The sequence below is a fragment of the Gossypium hirsutum genome, chromosome D04, assembly GCF_007990345.1.
Source record: "Gossypium hirsutum isolate 1008001.06 chromosome D04, Gossypium_hirsutum_v2.1, whole genome shotgun sequence".
Taxonomy (NCBI): Eukaryota; Viridiplantae; Streptophyta; class Magnoliopsida; order Malvales; family Malvaceae; genus Gossypium; species Gossypium hirsutum.
Window position 1 is genome coordinate 51694778 of NC_053440.1, and position 15166 is coordinate 51709943.

The window sequence follows — 15166 nt, forward strand, 5'->3', positions numbered from 1 at the left end:
GTGGGTCTTAAACTCATAAAATTGTTTGAAAATGTTAAACATCATGTTATATTTGATCAATTAGCTTACTGATTGGATTGGCCTAATAGCCAAATTATTGATTTTGTGAGTGGCCGAACCAGGTATGTTTCGAGCCTTAAAAGATTAACCTGTTGGCAAAATTGCTAGTTCGATAGTATGAATGTTTGATTGAGTTTGTAATTACATATTTGAGTTATGAGATATGAGAATGTTTAACTGGATGATATAATGTGTTGAGATATTAAGCTTATGTATGATTTAAACGCATGAGATATTTGTTATATTGTGTACTGAAAAGGGTGTTATTTATGCACAATGAAAATCAGTAAAGAATGTGAAATTGAACGATATTGATTGATACCAACACAATGGTAATTTGAAAGATTGGAACATTGTTTACATTTACTGAAAGTATGTGATTATTGAGGATATGTTGAGCATGTCAAATTAATGTGAAAAGTATTAAAAGATGATTATGTATGAGATTGTGTTACATATTGCATATGCATTGGGTTGGGATTTTGTGGTTGACGGAGGAGTTCCGTGGAGTACCGACGACATATTAAGTCCATATAATTTGTAGTTAGTGCACTGCACCTGAAGTACTGAGGGGATTGGTGATTTTATTGCATATTATATGTTATTGGCGATTGTATCACACTATTTGATATCCGACAGATTTTCTACATTATTGATTATTCGGTGGTTTTACCACATCGAGCTATGCTCATAATGTTTTGGAGTTTGGCAGAAGGGTCCTGAGGAACTTGTTGTGTGTAGCGGATGGTATGGGTAGGAACCTTTTTACATTGCATCATGTGCATGACATATTCGAATGTTATTGATTTATGCTACGCATTGTATTTTGTTGTATTGAATGGTATTGAAACTAATGATTGTTACTCGAATGAATGATGACCTATGCTCATACACCGTTTGACATCAATTTGATAATGGCTATGTAATGACATGAATTCCTATGATGGTTTTATTTTCTTCTGTTAATGTTAATATGTTTCACTGTATTTGATGTTTTTGCCCGTTTAAATAATTATTTGACTCACACTGAGCTTTTCATAAGCTCACCCCCAATAGTGTTTAACTTTTCAGGTAAACCACAAAATTAGGACCGGACTTGGCATTCGGAGAATCAATTTTGACCTCAGATTATTTTTTTTTAATTAAGTATTATTAAGTCTTTATTGGTTTTGTCTTCTAATTTTTAATTATTTCTGGTCTGTGGCTTGGTAACTTTTCTTTTAGGGATTTTTGCATGCATGGATTACTCAAGCATAATAACCAGATAATACATGATATCAGGCTTAAGTAAAATTTGATATTGTTCCTTAGTTTCTACTACATTGCAAAGGAACTGTTTTTGAAAAACAAATCGATAAGGAAACTAATTTTCCAAACTGACTTGAAAAGTAGTTTTTCCGTTGCATTAGTTTAACTTCGAGTTTTTTTTAAAGAAGAGCGACAAGCAAACAGTTTTTCTAAAACAACACTCTTAACAATAAAATGAATCCTAAGCATACACGACCTAATGAATGAATGCTTTTAAGCTAACTCAAAGCACAACTACGATTTTCTCTAAAATAAGTTTATTTAAAGTCTTAAAAAGTAACGTAAGTTAGCTTAGCCATTTCGGTGGCTAATGTAGCCTTCTCAATCTAGCCATAATGTCTAGACCGGGTTTAGGAGGTTACATTTGTCATATTTTGACACTTAGTGGTACCTCTTATTCACTCACATAATAACTTATTTGGTGCTCCAACTTTATAAAAAAAATCATTTTAGCCCTCCATTTAATTTTCTACATCTTTTAGCCCTTAAGCTTGTATTTTTTATCAAATGACCCCAAAATGGATAGAAAAGTTAATGTTTGTTAACTTTGGTGATGTGGTATACACGTGGATGACATGTCAGCATTTAATTAATTTTTATAAAAATTTTAAAAGTTTTATATTTTTATACCTTTTTAATAATGTTGATAACTTTTAATGTTTAAAAATAATTTTTATATTTTCTTAAATTTTAAAAATTTTAAAAAATTGATTAAATGTTGAAGTGTCATCCATGTGGCAAATCACATGTATGCCACATCAACAAAGTTAAAAAACGTTTACTTTTCCATCAATTTTGGGGTGATTTAAAAAAAAACACAAGTTTAATGGTTAAAAAAGGTGAAAAATTAAATGGAGCATTAAAATGACTTTTTTTCTAAAATTGGAGGGTCAAATAAGTCATTATATCATTTTATTAAAAAATTGATATAAAAACTAAATATGACTTTAGTTGAAATGATAAAATTAATATAGTAACTGAGTTCAAATTCCATGAATGTAATATGTATTTTATTAATATGTATGTACTTTTCTCAAAATAATATTTGCTACTCTATAAAATGATTGAGTTTTTGGTAATTTTACAACTGAATTAGGACCCAATTAATAGGTGATACAAACTTAATCAAACACATTATAATACTGCTAGATTTTGTCATACCCACAATGTGTCTGAAAAAACATTTTATGTTAGAAATAGTTTTTTAATTTCTTCAATAATGAAAGTAGGTTTGAGTGGAAATGAAATTGTATTTTAATATTATTGAGCACATGTTTGATACTTAAATTTATAATTTACAATTGTTTATTTAAAAATATATAAAAAGATAAAAAAATAAAAGTATAGTAGATCAATACTTATTGACAAGTAGAAGAACATGCCTTAGATTCAAGTCGATTTGACGATCAATATAGAAGATCGAAAAAAAAAGTTGTTTGAGTTTCGGTTCCTAAATTTGTGACGTACAAAGCTATTTCATGAAAAAAAAAGACTGAATTGTAAAAGAGAAGGGGAAAGAGAATTTTCAGTTGGTGTATGCAGTGTGAATAAATATAGCAGACTAAATTGTAACTTTTTTTTAGATTTTATATAAAAATATATAAAGACAAAGATATTCTCTAAATAATTAATTGGACTAAACTCCCAAATGGCAGCCGCACATGGTAGGTCTTTGAAATCCACACAAATAATTGCAAATGGTGGGTCTTGAACCTAGGTACTCAATATTTAGTACCTTTGCCTTTGACAATTGAACCAAAGTCTCATTGGTTAAAATATAATATATTTATTTCTTAAAATTTTGTTAACATTTGTAACATTTCAAAAATATTATGACCAAGAAAGTAAAAATAAAATAAAATAAATATTTAATTTTTAGAATATTATAGTTTATATTATGATCAATATAAATTAAGAATAAAAAATTTAATATTTAAAATAAACTTAAATTAATTACTATTTTTGGTAATGTATTCAAATTCAAATGATGATGATATATTGTTTAAAAAAAATTAAAGAGAAAACCAAAGTTGATTATTTTGGAACAATTAATATTTTAGCAATTCAACTGCTAAATTTATCGATATAACTGTACTTGTCATGCATGTAAGTTTTCGAACCGGTCCGGTATCTCTATTATACCAATCTAAAATATTGTATATATTAATATTTATTGAATAGTTGAAATTCTTTTACATAGAACAAATAGTTAAAAATTTTAAAATTATATCAAATTTGACACGTATGATCTATATGAAGCGAATAAGAAACATAACAATCGGGAGTTTTACACCGATATAAATGGATCCCTCCAATTTAAAAATATTATATAAAAAGTGTAATATTAATTAATAGTAAAATTTTCAAATGAGTAACAACAAATACTAATGTTGTTTCAACATTGTTTCTCATTTTTATATCATTGAAGTTATGTGTTTTGATAATAAATGCAAATATGTTTTTGTGATTTTTTATTATTTAATATAGATTAATTTTCATAATAAATAAATTAATATATTAATTAAACCAACATTAAAACAAATGAGTTGGCAGATCCAGTTTGAACTTTGGAGCCAACCAGATGTACCCACCAGCAATGGGCTTTTGGCACACATAGAAAGCCCAAAAAGCAAAAGAAACATATCATGCACCAGCCGGGAATCGAACCCGGGTCTGTACCGTGGCAGGGTACTATTCTACCACTAGTCCACTGGTGCTGCCTGCTTTGCTCTCTCGAAGTTTATAATCTTTTCTCATTTTTCTTCCGACATGCATATTCTGTATCGTAATCTACTTACATCCTGCTGCATCGTCAAAACCCATCCTCTAGGACAAGGTTTGGGGCCAGAATTTGTAACATGGAAAGTAAGGACGAAGCACATATATAATCATGAATCCCAAGCTAACCTGCCCTATATCTGCTAACAAAATCATATGTTGTAATTTCAATGTTGAATCATTGCAAGCTTTGTACAACTTGGTTGAGATTGTGAAGCAACTTTTATCTATATATCTGTTGTTTCCCTTCCTAAATTATGCACCGCTTCCCATAATATCAATGGAAAAGAACACACTTCACTAATCACAAACGCGACGCAAGTATGCAAAGCAATGTTATCAAAATCGAAATGATCACCACCGCTTAAAGCTGTTATCGCCCGTCAAGGATGACGTCCGAGTTGCTCATGGACATGGAAGAAGACATGTTCCTCTTAATTTCATTGAATGTAGGATGTTCCCTACCACTGAACCTCCCCCACATTGTTGTTTTACTTCTCAATCTGTGTAGTAGATTTAATTCCATGCCTTCTCCTTCAGATTCAGCAGCACCCTCATGTCTTACCTCTAACAGCTTCATTACTTGCCTCATCGTTGGCCTAACATGAGCTTCTGGATGAGCACACAACAATCCTAGTTGCATTAGCCTCTCTACTTCCTCATTGCTGTGACCACCCTTTCCTTTTAGCCTATCATCTAGAGCTGAAACCAGTTCTTGTCTCTCCATTAACCTCCATGTCCAATCAATTAAACTCGGATTCCCTTCTTCAATTGGCCTCCGTCCACATACTATCTCCAACACCAACACTCCAAAACAGAACACATCTGTTTGAGTGGAAGCACGTCCAGTTTTAATCAATTCCGGTGCCATGTATCCTATGGTTCCAACCACTCGAGTAGTGCTAGCCAGTCCACTGTGATGATGTGTATGTGCTAATCCGAAATCGCTTAACCTGGCATTCATATACTTGTCGAGTAAGACATTGCTTGCTTTAATGTCCCTATGCAAGACATTAGCTTCCCAACCCTCATGCAAATACCAGATTGCAGAAGCTACATCTTTCAAGACTTTAACCCTCTCATCCCAACTCAACATTGAGGCCTCATGACAGTCGAAAATTCTCTTATCGACGCTCCCATTCTCCATGTAATCGTAGACCAAAATCAAGCTCCCTTTATCGTTCCTAGACCAACCTCTCAGTCCCACCAAATTTCTATGCTTCAATCTCCCTAGACTTGAAACCTCAGCCAAAAACTCTCTAATCCCATGCTCACTTTCATGAGAAATTTTCTTCACTGCAACTTCTTGTCCTTCTTTCAATACCCCTTTATAGACATTCCCATTACCTCCAGAACCAATCACATTTTCATCTGAAAATGCCTTTGTTGCTGCATAGATCTCTTGATAACCAATCCTGTGAGGCCAATACTCCAATTCCCAAGTTTCAATATCATCTTTCTTACCGTTTCTTTTCCTTCTAAATCTAACCAAAAGAAAGTACATTGCAATGCAAAAGCTAACAAGCAAGACAGCCCCAATGGTAACTCCAACTATGAACCCTGTTCATTCAAACACAGGATCCTTTGGTGGCACAAATGAAGGCAAATTAGTAGTGACCAAAGCATTACCGATTGAGGAATTCGAATTACTAAAGCTCCAAGCCAGAATCCTATGACCCTCAACCAACTGGCCTGTTGCTCCAGCAAATCCTACATGCATTTCATCAAGAAAAACAGTAGAAAGGTTCACAAATACACTTATCAAAGGCCTTATAGGCCTTTTATCCCCCACTTTCGCCATAGTAACATTTAAAATAGAATCTTCATACTCAACCCAGACTTGATAATTCACACCATTATTAAGCTTCAATTCCTTCAACTTATCACCTTCACTCCCTCCCCAAAACCCTGAAGGACTTGAAGCAACAGATTTCAAGGAGTTCACATCAACACCCACATGATTATCATTGATATCATCAAATTCTTGGTTTGCAAACACATCAAACTCGACACCAAAGACACTGCTATTGACATTACCATTGTTGGAAAAGTTGAAAAGACCCAGATTCTGAGACGAACTGGCACCAGCTATACCAGCAGTAGGCAAGAAGGCAAAAGCAAACCCATGACCTGGGAGAAAACCCTTCAGAGGGGCAATGGAGAAAACGAAAGAAGTATAGAAAGGAAGTAACTTTGATGAATTTGATGATGACTTCACTGGGATCTTCGAAGGGTACAAAGCACGACCAATAGAGAAAGTCCCGTTTGTGATGGAGAGGATGGAAGAATCAATGGTAGCATCACCAAAAGTCAAGAGATTGGTGGAGTTGAAGTTGGTATTGTAAACGAATTCAACAGATGAAACCCAAGGGAAGAACAAAAGGAAGGTTATTGCAGTTGAAAACAACAAGGGAGACATGAGAAATATATTTCAAAAGATCCAAGAAAAGAAGATAAAGCTGTAGTTTTGCATGTAAAAAGTGGTGTGCTTTTTAGGATTTTAGCTTGCATTTGAAGGCAACTGTGTTGGACGCGTAAAAAGAACAGCATACAAACAGAAGTGTTCAAAATCTATCACATAAATAATTGTTGAAGGGGAGAATGGGGTGGGAATGAGCCGACAAGATAAGGGTTGAGCTAGATCAAATTGATTAAAAAATAAAAATAAAAAAAGCTTTACAGAAATCTATCTAAGTGCGCCACTCGATTGGTGGGCTGGACAAATACAATACAGGCTTTGTTGAACAAGGTAAAACAACGTTGGCTTTCAACTTTGAACTCTCTCTTTCTATCTTCTTGGTACTTCATATATTACATTCCAAGAATTACTCTTTAGCTTATCCATATTTGACTTAAAACATTGGCACCCCAATTTTTTTTTACAAATTTTAACCTTTAACCAAAGTTATACATCTTCATATATTAACATAATATCTTCAATTTGATTTGATAAAAATTCCTAAATTAATTATTAACTTTTATCAATCAATTCCAATTAGCTTTAAGGGTTTAAAAAACCCTCAATTTATAAAAAAAATTAAATTCTTATCTTTTTTACTCAATTAAATCTTAAAATTTCAAAATATATTAAAAAGGTCCTCAAACTTTTTCAAAAAAATTAATTAAGTCACTGCTTTTTTTTGTACTCAATTGGGTACTTAAATTATCAAAATTCATCAAAAAAAACCCTTTGACCGTTAAAATTAACTACCTTTTTCTCAGTTATAGCCACCCGTGTCACAATCACAGAGTGACATGTGGCAAAAAATTAAAAATAAAATATTATTAAATTTTAATAAAAATATAACATATTAAATATTATAAAAATATTATAAAAATCGTAAAAAAATAAAATTTTATAAAAATCATACAAAAAATTATAAAATGCATCAAAAAGGCTCATTTAACCATTAACTTTAATCATTAACCGTTAATGAACCCCAATTTTTTTTTAGTTAAAGTCATCACATGTTGCAACACAGCATGACATGTGAAAAATAATAAAAATAAAAAACAATAAAAGTTATAGAAAAAATATAAAATACTTCTTTTGGTATGATAATTTTTATAATTTTCTTATGATTTTATAATTTTTTTTCTTTTTCTTATATTCTTTTATTAAAATCTTATAATTTTTATTGATTTTTATTTTTTTATCATTTTTTACCCGTGTTATGCCGTGATTGTAACATGTGGTGGCTTTAGTTGAAAAAATTTAAATGCAGTTAACTTTAATGGTCAAATAATCTTTTTGATACATTTTGACAATTTAAGTAAATGACTCGATTAGTGTTTGATAATCATTTTTATAAGTAGGCGGAAAAAAAAAGTTTAAAGGATTTTTACCTCCTTAAACAATTTCAATTTTAAAACTTGCCTTTTTAACTGACTTTCTAATCTTTGTCTCCAAACTTATATTACGTGAGAATTGATATGACTAACGCAAAACAAATGCACAAGTGAACTTCAGGGCCAAATATTTTATATACATAAACATTTTAAATCATAAGAATGTCACATGTCTTCTTTTTTTTAAATTAGTTTGTTCTTTAATTATTATTTTTTTTAAAATATACCCTAAGAAGCATATCACTGTGCAGATCCCATGGAAAAACTAAACTCCCTTAACAGTGGATTTTTTAATCCGACTTCCAAATCATTTATGAAGAAATAAGACAATGGCAAGAAACAGTCTCAAAATTGTAATCCTTCTATTATTGATGTATTAAAAAAACAAGTAGTAATCACCTACAAAGCCACAGAATTGTATCCTATAAAAGCCATATTTATAGCTTACCAAATCAAAGAAGATAAATGAGTGCTTTTGCTCAAATACTCTATATAACAGATAACATCTACTTTTTCTTGTTCACTATACATGGTAAATCCTGTAAACTAATTATCTCTTGGTATTTAGATTACCTGATTTTCCCAGCTTTACCACAAAGATCGAAAAAACATAAAATGATGTCTATTCAGCTCCGCGAGCAGTGACAAACAATGAATTTTCTGTCGCTTGCTTTGCTTGAGCTTGTAGTTTCCCAGCTTTTGTCTTGTCAAGTCTTGCTCTTCGAGCAAATTCTTGGATCTTACGGTCATGCTCTTTAAGCAACTGATCAACATTTTCGGATGGAGCAAGTAATGGACCCGAGACATAAATCTTGTTTCCCCTCGGACCACGACCATGCTGGAGAATAACAGCATTGATAAGAATATGCAGGTTTCAGAATAGATGGTGTTGCATGCAAGGCATGAATTGCCTTAATGCAGTTTAAAAGAAAGAAAAATGTCAAGAAACTCACCATTGGTTCCTTAATGCAGGCTCTTCCACCTGCTGTCTGTGGGGATTCTGTGGTTTTAGGCATATGGTGTCTGACATCGCGTTTTCCTGCAGACTCTAATTCATGAAATGATCTTCGAGACCTGCCTGCTTGGTTCACTGGTTCTGAAGTCAAAGGTCCAGATCTGTGATCTTCAGGAGCCAAAGTTCTAGTTGCTACTAAACCAGATAACTTGGATAAGTTAGCTCTGGATGAGAGCCTAGTAAGATCATCAGGTTCCTTCCCAGACTTCCCAAATGCAGCACCATAAACCAATGGACCTGAATGTGAAACTTTCTTCCTATTGTACTCCAAGAAATCTCTACCATTTTCCTTTGCAGTAGGCGTTTGTTTAGGGGGATTAATTAATAAACCAGAAAATCCATCTGCGTTACGAGAGTTCAACATCTGACTCCTGCTCTTCAAATTAGGATGAGGTTGTCTTCTCTGTAATTAGAGGGCGGAAATTGAATACGGTTAGCTATAGAGAAGCAAGAGGTGAAGGCAATTAGTGAACAAAATAAAAAAGATTGCTAATCTATTGTGCTACAGCGTAAAGTAGCACAGTTTGAAGACCAAGAAATATGTTGGTGCATATATCAAGTCAATAAATGTATGTTAAAAGAACGGCAATTGCTATTACCTGCGATGATGCGGTCTGTTCAGCATTAGAAATTGGTTCCTTCTGCCCCCTCCTTTCCATGTCAACCCTTGAACCCCTGCTCCCAACTGCTCTTTGCCTAAGGGAACAAAAGGAGAGGTTAATCTTATGAAGACAACTTTTTAAACTTAAGAAAATTAAAATTGTCCAAGGAAAAAAAGAAGAAGACATTTAAATAGGAAGTAAGATTCTCATTGGCCTAGATGACCCCCAAAACAAAATATACACCATGTTTGAAGATTCAATTTTTAACATATACCTTCTAGCTTCTTCGTCCCGCAATTTAGCATCAATCTCCTTACTAGGAGGATATTTGGGTAAACTTGAAGGATCACATGCAAAAGGTTGTGTTGTAAAGAACTGAACAGAAAGGCAGAGAACACATATTAGTGAACTGATAACAGCTAATAAGATCACACATTCCGGGGGAACTATTTAGAAAGAGGTTAATGAAATGATCCTGAATTGATTCCAAATATTATGTCAAGGAAAACAAACAAAAAAGAAGGGAGAAAAGCACACAAAATTCCTTCTTCATACAATATTCATTGGTAATGATTGACATATTGTGCATACCTCACTCTTCAGAGCAAAAGCTGCAGTTCTTCGATGAACAGGATCGATTGAAAGCAAGGTGTCCATGAGACTTACAGCAGGAGAAGGCAAGTTTTTAAATGTTTCAGTAACACATCGTCTATATGGATGAAGAGGCTTGAACACTGTTGAATGAGGTAACTTTGCTCTTCTCCAGTATTCCTCGGATGGTGAGCCACATAGCTTAAAAATCTTATGTAGTTGCTCAACCTACAAAATAAAAAAGATTAAAAAAGGCCTACCACTAGAATGATTACTTTTAGAACATTAACAAATATGAATTTATACAAATGTGTAAATCAGCACATGTGTAGGAGATAATTTCACCAGGAAACGAAAACATGTCTTATTCCAAAAAATAGAAAATAAAAATGATGCATCAAAATAATAATCATTACATTAGGAGCAATTATCAAAATCAGCTCGCTAAATTAGGCGCTTGAACCCGGTACCTCTGTTTTCCCGGGCAAAATAGGTTTGCCAGAATATAGTTCTCCGAGTATGCAACCAGCACTCCATAAATCTATTGCAACCCCATAATGAGAAGCTCCTAACAAAAGTTCCGGTGGTCGATACCAGAGAGTCACCACACGACTGGTCATTGGAACACTATCGTGAGGATCAAAATGGCATGCTAAACCGAAATCTGCAATCTTTAAAATTCCATTACTGTCAATGAGAAGATTTGAACCCTTTATGTCACGATGAAGGACACCAAGGCTGTGACAATGATCGAGTCCACTTAGAAGTTGATGCATATAGCACTTAATCTGACCAAAAATGAAAAAGGAAATTATGAACAAAATTCCCAAGAAGAGACATCATTATAAATTGCAGAATAAAGGTGTCTAGGTGACTGTGGCACCATGTTGCATCTTGATACTGCTCCATTAAGAGATACTATTGAACAGCAGCATGAAATAACTAATAAAACCATTTTAAGATTACCTGAGGCTCGGAAAACTTGATTCCAGGAAGAGATGCAAGTCCCACAAGATCATGTTCCATATATTCGAAAACAAGGTATAAGCTGCATGACGTATGGGATGTGATCAAGCCTTCCAATTTTATAACATTTGGATGATTGAGTCTTCGTAAGAGATTAATCTCCCTTGCCATAAACTTCACACTCTCAGGGTCATGATTATCAAACCGCACTTTTTTCAAAGCCACGAGTTTATTATGAACAACATCACGTGCCTTGTACACACTACTATAAGTTCCTTGGCCAATCTGCAAGAATGAACTACTATCATACAAAAAAACCAAATGAAGGAAAATGAGAATATCAACATGGGAAATGGAATTCATATAATAAGATGAGTTTCTCTGACAAACTAAATCACTATGGACCCTCCTACATAATACAAATTATACAATATCTTCAAAGACATGTCTTTATAAAAAAGGCCAACTAACAGACTAGATCTTCTTCATTGTTCACCAAAAAACAAAAGGGCCTTTGCTTGTTGGAACTAATTACTCAGGTCAAATTGAAATTCAACTAGGCAAGCTAATGAGAAAATGTAAAGCATCATCAGCCAGCTGTTCATTAGATATGATGAGCATGGATCAAGCTTCAAAAAAATAAATAATAATAATAATAATAAAGAGTAAAAAGAGGATCAAAATCTACTTTATCCAACTTTTCGAAGGTGTTGGCCCGTCGGGGTATCCATCCCTTGAGAGCATCACTAGCCACAGCAACAAGCCAAGAAGGCCACCCTGCTGCAACCTGTTCACCTTTTATACTATTCAACACCCTTGAACCAGGATGAAGATGATGATGACCAACAGTAATTGTATTTGCAACCTCACAGTTCTCTACCTTATTAATTGTCTCAATCACCTCAAACTTATCAATAATCCTCTCCTTCTCAGCTCGATCATTATAACAATAACGATTGGAACCACTGGTTTTTTTATCAATCAACAACACTTTCACATCACCACCATCGTATTTATCCTTTGATCCAACACTATCCTCTCTTCTTGACGAATCGGCACGTGGAACAAGCTTATCCAACGACCCTTTTCGCCTCAGCTTCTCTTTGTGATTCTCACGACTATCTTCGACAGCCGCAGACTTGGAACTCATACAACCCATGTTTCTATATGTACAGAAATTACAATCGCCTAAACAACAAATAACCTACTTTAACAATAAAATTTGCTAACTCTAAGAGAAATCCAATCCATCAAATACACCCAAAGTTGAAGAATTTTGGACTGCAAGACCGACACCAATCAAAAAGCTTTTATCTTTCAATCTTTTTTGAACAATTCAAAGTCACCCACCAAGACCCAATTTGTTCCAAATCAGAGTATCCCACAAGTAAACGTCAATATCGGAGCATCAGAAAACAGAGAAAGAAACAATAAAAAAGAAAACCAGAAGAAATTCAAAGCAACTGACAATCTGGGAAACAAATGAAATAGAGAAACTTTAATTAATCGCGAAGGAAACCATTTGCTGGTCTTGGATTTTTTTTTTTTTTTTGGAATAAACGCGTAGGCACAAACGTGTTAAGAAAGTAGATTTTGGATTCAAGAAAGGAAAAACAAATAAAAGGAAAGGAGGGTTTTTTTTTTTTTTTTTTGCTTTTCTTTTGGGTGGGCTGAAGTGGAGGGGTGTTTGAATGAATGTTGCATTGTTGCATTTAACGCGTTAAGATTTGACAACTATACTGTGTATGTCTGGTTTTTTTTTTCTTTTCTTTTCTTATTTAGTAATAATAATGTATTAGGGCAGGCCTAGGCCTACCACTAATTTATTCACGCTCGAAACCATTTTTGACCTTGTGAAATATCCCAATATCCGTGATTCTCTTTATTTCGGCCTTTGGGTAGTTACCATTTTCCTTTCATTTTAACCCTAACTCTTTGTTTGTAAAGGATTAGAATATCTCAACTTGTTTTGCTTCAACATAATTACGTTCATCAAATTCTTTCGAAAAAAAATCTTATTTGATATTGTACAAACATAAAGTTCAAATCACGACATTACGTCTTAAATATTAAATACGTAAATCATCATTAAGTTATACTAAAACTCGATAAGCTCAAAGTTATTTACACAATTCTAGGACTGAATGACAAAACTTCAATCACATCCATACACCTTAACTCAGCTACTAATTCTACTTACCACCCATGCCCATGTTAACCCCATAACCTGTACACACCTCCTCCATTGCTCAGCTATACGTCAAAACATCACTTATTTACCAAAACTGTACTAAACCCCACTCCACTCCTATCTCACCTCAGCCACTCTTGTGTAGGGAAGAGGGTAGTTAAATTACCTCAAAATCAATAAAAAAAATTAATATTTTTTAATTTTGCTGACGTTGATTATATGTGGATTGAAACGTAAATGATATGTCGGTATTTAATTAATTTATTAGAATTTAAAAATTTTAAAATTTTTTAAAACTATTCTTTAAAAATAAAAATCATTAAATATATATAATATTTTTTAATTTTAAAATTCTAATTAAATACTAACGTGAAATTCACATATATGCCACGTTAACAAACATTAATTTTTTTCATTCATCTGGGGTGATTTAACAAAAAAAAATACAAATTCAAATATTTAAAAAAAATTAAATAGAAAGCTAAAATAATTTTATTTGAATTTTAATTAAAAAAATCGGAAAATTCTCGTAATACTGTTTATAAAAAGTAAGGCATTTTGAGTTTCAAAGTCAAGATGTGTGAGTCATAGTCATATGTGTTGGATGACCCATTAAAAGAGGACTAAAATCTGCAGAGAATTATATATTAGTAAACAGACAAGCTCAAAGTATGAATCTTGTTTTAATCAAATTTCACTTTCTGGATTAGTTGGTATACATTGACTAGAAAGGAAATTCATGAAATAAATAACTTTATTATAAAATTATGAAAGAAAAAACCACCATCGGGATACTCATAATTCATGAATTGTGCTTCTTCCATTTCATCTAAATGGTCCAACCAATGTGAGGTGGCGCGAATCCACTAGTCCACATGTTTATACTAAAGTTGTTGGGGCCAAATGTAGGCAAATAGGTGGTCAAGTTATTCAAATTTAAATTTTATAGAAAAAATATCTAAAATAATTTAAATTTTAAAACTCAAATCTAGTTTTCTTTTAAAAAAATAATTAAATATTAATTTTATTCAAAAATTCATTTTATCTATTGAGTGGAATGGTAACAACTTTACCTCTTATTTAAATGTTCAACCTAGCTTGACTTTCAATTTAATATCAAAGGGATTTAAAATAGTTTAAATAGTACAAAATTAAAAAAAACTTTCAAAATAAAAAGATAAAAATAAATCTCTCCACAGTTTTCGATAGTGTTAAAAGAGTAAGTGATTTAGCTTTAAAAAATTCGTCGCCAAATGCAAAAAATTAACTGCCGAGCTCCCTCCAATTAAACTTTAAAATGCACCAAATCCAAGGGGAATGCAGAGGTATTGATTGATTTTGTGATGCTGTGAAGAAAATGTTTTATTAAATTAAGAATAAAGACAAGCTTTCGCTACATTATTGGTCAGTCTACCTAAGTAGATGCAAGACTTGAGTGCTAAGCCAATTTGCATTTATTTAAAGAAAAAAGTTAATGTTTTAAAAGATCCTTAACTTTTTCGAAAAAAATCAATTAAGTCTTTGCTACTTTTTTTCATCCAATTGAACCTCTGAACTAACAAAACTGATCAAATAAGTCCTTTGACTAACGTTGACCGTTACAGTACTGACCATGTTAGCGATAATTGTTGACTTGACAATATCACGTCAACAAAAAATAAAAAATCAATTTTTTTTAAAAAATTAAAAGAAATATTTACATTTTTTTATTGGAATGACATTCATTTGAAAGCTTAATTTCTTTTAAAATTTAAAAACATTATTAAAATTTATAAAATATTAAATAAAGTTCTAAAATTTAAAAAT

The 15166-nt window shown here is 32.5% G+C and overlaps 3 protein-coding genes and 1 non-coding gene across 5 annotated transcripts; all 4 read right to left on the bottom strand.

Annotated features, from left to right (window-relative positions):
- Positions 1 to 3855: 3855 nt before the first annotated feature.
- LOC107898965 (probable L-type lectin-domain containing receptor kinase VII.2) lies at positions 3856 to 6801 on the bottom strand. The gene has a single exon (XM_041090835.1). It carries the CDS (start codon positions 5648 to 5650, stop codon positions 4520 to 4522), a length of 1131 nt encoding a protein of 376 aa, XP_040946769.1. The 5' UTR covers positions 5651 to 6801; the 3' UTR covers positions 3856 to 4519.
- On the bottom strand, positions 4015 to 4085 carry TRNAG-GCC (transfer RNA glycine (anticodon GCC)). The gene has a single exon. It is a non-coding gene; the product is annotated as a tRNA-Gly (tRNA).
- Positions 5711 to 6565, bottom strand: LOC121216132 (probable L-type lectin-domain containing receptor kinase VII.2). The gene has a single exon (XM_041091436.1). It carries the CDS (start codon positions 6563 to 6565, stop codon positions 5711 to 5713), a length of 855 nt encoding a protein of 284 aa, XP_040947370.1.
- Positions 6802 to 8338: 1537 nt separating the features above from the next.
- Positions 8339 to 12911, bottom strand: LOC107898964 (probable serine/threonine-protein kinase At1g54610). Of its 2 annotated transcripts, none has more exons than XM_016824539.2 (8): positions 11858 to 12911; positions 11170 to 11454; positions 10674 to 10991; positions 10204 to 10431; positions 9887 to 9987; positions 9610 to 9706; positions 8949 to 9413; positions 8339 to 8833 (listed from the first exon to the last, which is right to left on the bottom strand). In XM_016824539.2, the coding sequence occupies exons 1-8, from the start codon at positions 12326 to 12328 to the stop codon at positions 8618 to 8620; spliced, it is 2181 nt and encodes a 726-aa protein (XP_016680028.1). In that variant the 5' UTR covers positions 12329 to 12911; the 3' UTR covers positions 8339 to 8617. The 2 variants fall into 2 exon arrangements, with proteins under 2 accessions (XP_016680028.1, XP_016680029.1); XM_016824540.2 differs by having other exon boundaries at positions 11170 to 11470; positions 11858 to 12837.
- Positions 12912 to 15166: the final 2255 nt, after the last annotated feature.

Bases quoted from the DNA above. Each gene is read 5' to 3' on its own strand.
- LOC121216132 (XM_041091436.1), bottom strand. From the start codon at position 6,565: ATGTCTCCCTTGTTGTTTTCAACTGCAATAACCTTCCTTTTGTTCTTC.
- LOC107898964 (XM_016824539.2), bottom strand. From the start codon at position 12,328: ATGGGTTGTATGAGTTCCAAGTCTGCGGCTGTCGAAGATAGTCGTGAG. The intron at 11,455-11,857 runs GTAGATTTTGAT...TCATTCTTGCAG, and splicing joins CCTTCGAAAAGTTGGATAAA to ATTGGCCAAGGAACTTATAG. The intron at 10,992-11,169 runs GTAATCTTAAAA...ATTTTTGGTCAG, and splicing joins TCAAGTTTTCCGAGCCTCAG to ATTAAGTGCTATATGCATCA.
- LOC107898965 (XM_041090835.1), bottom strand. From the start codon at position 5,650: ATGTACTTTCTTTTGGTTAGATTTAGAAGGAAAAGAAACGGTAAGAAA.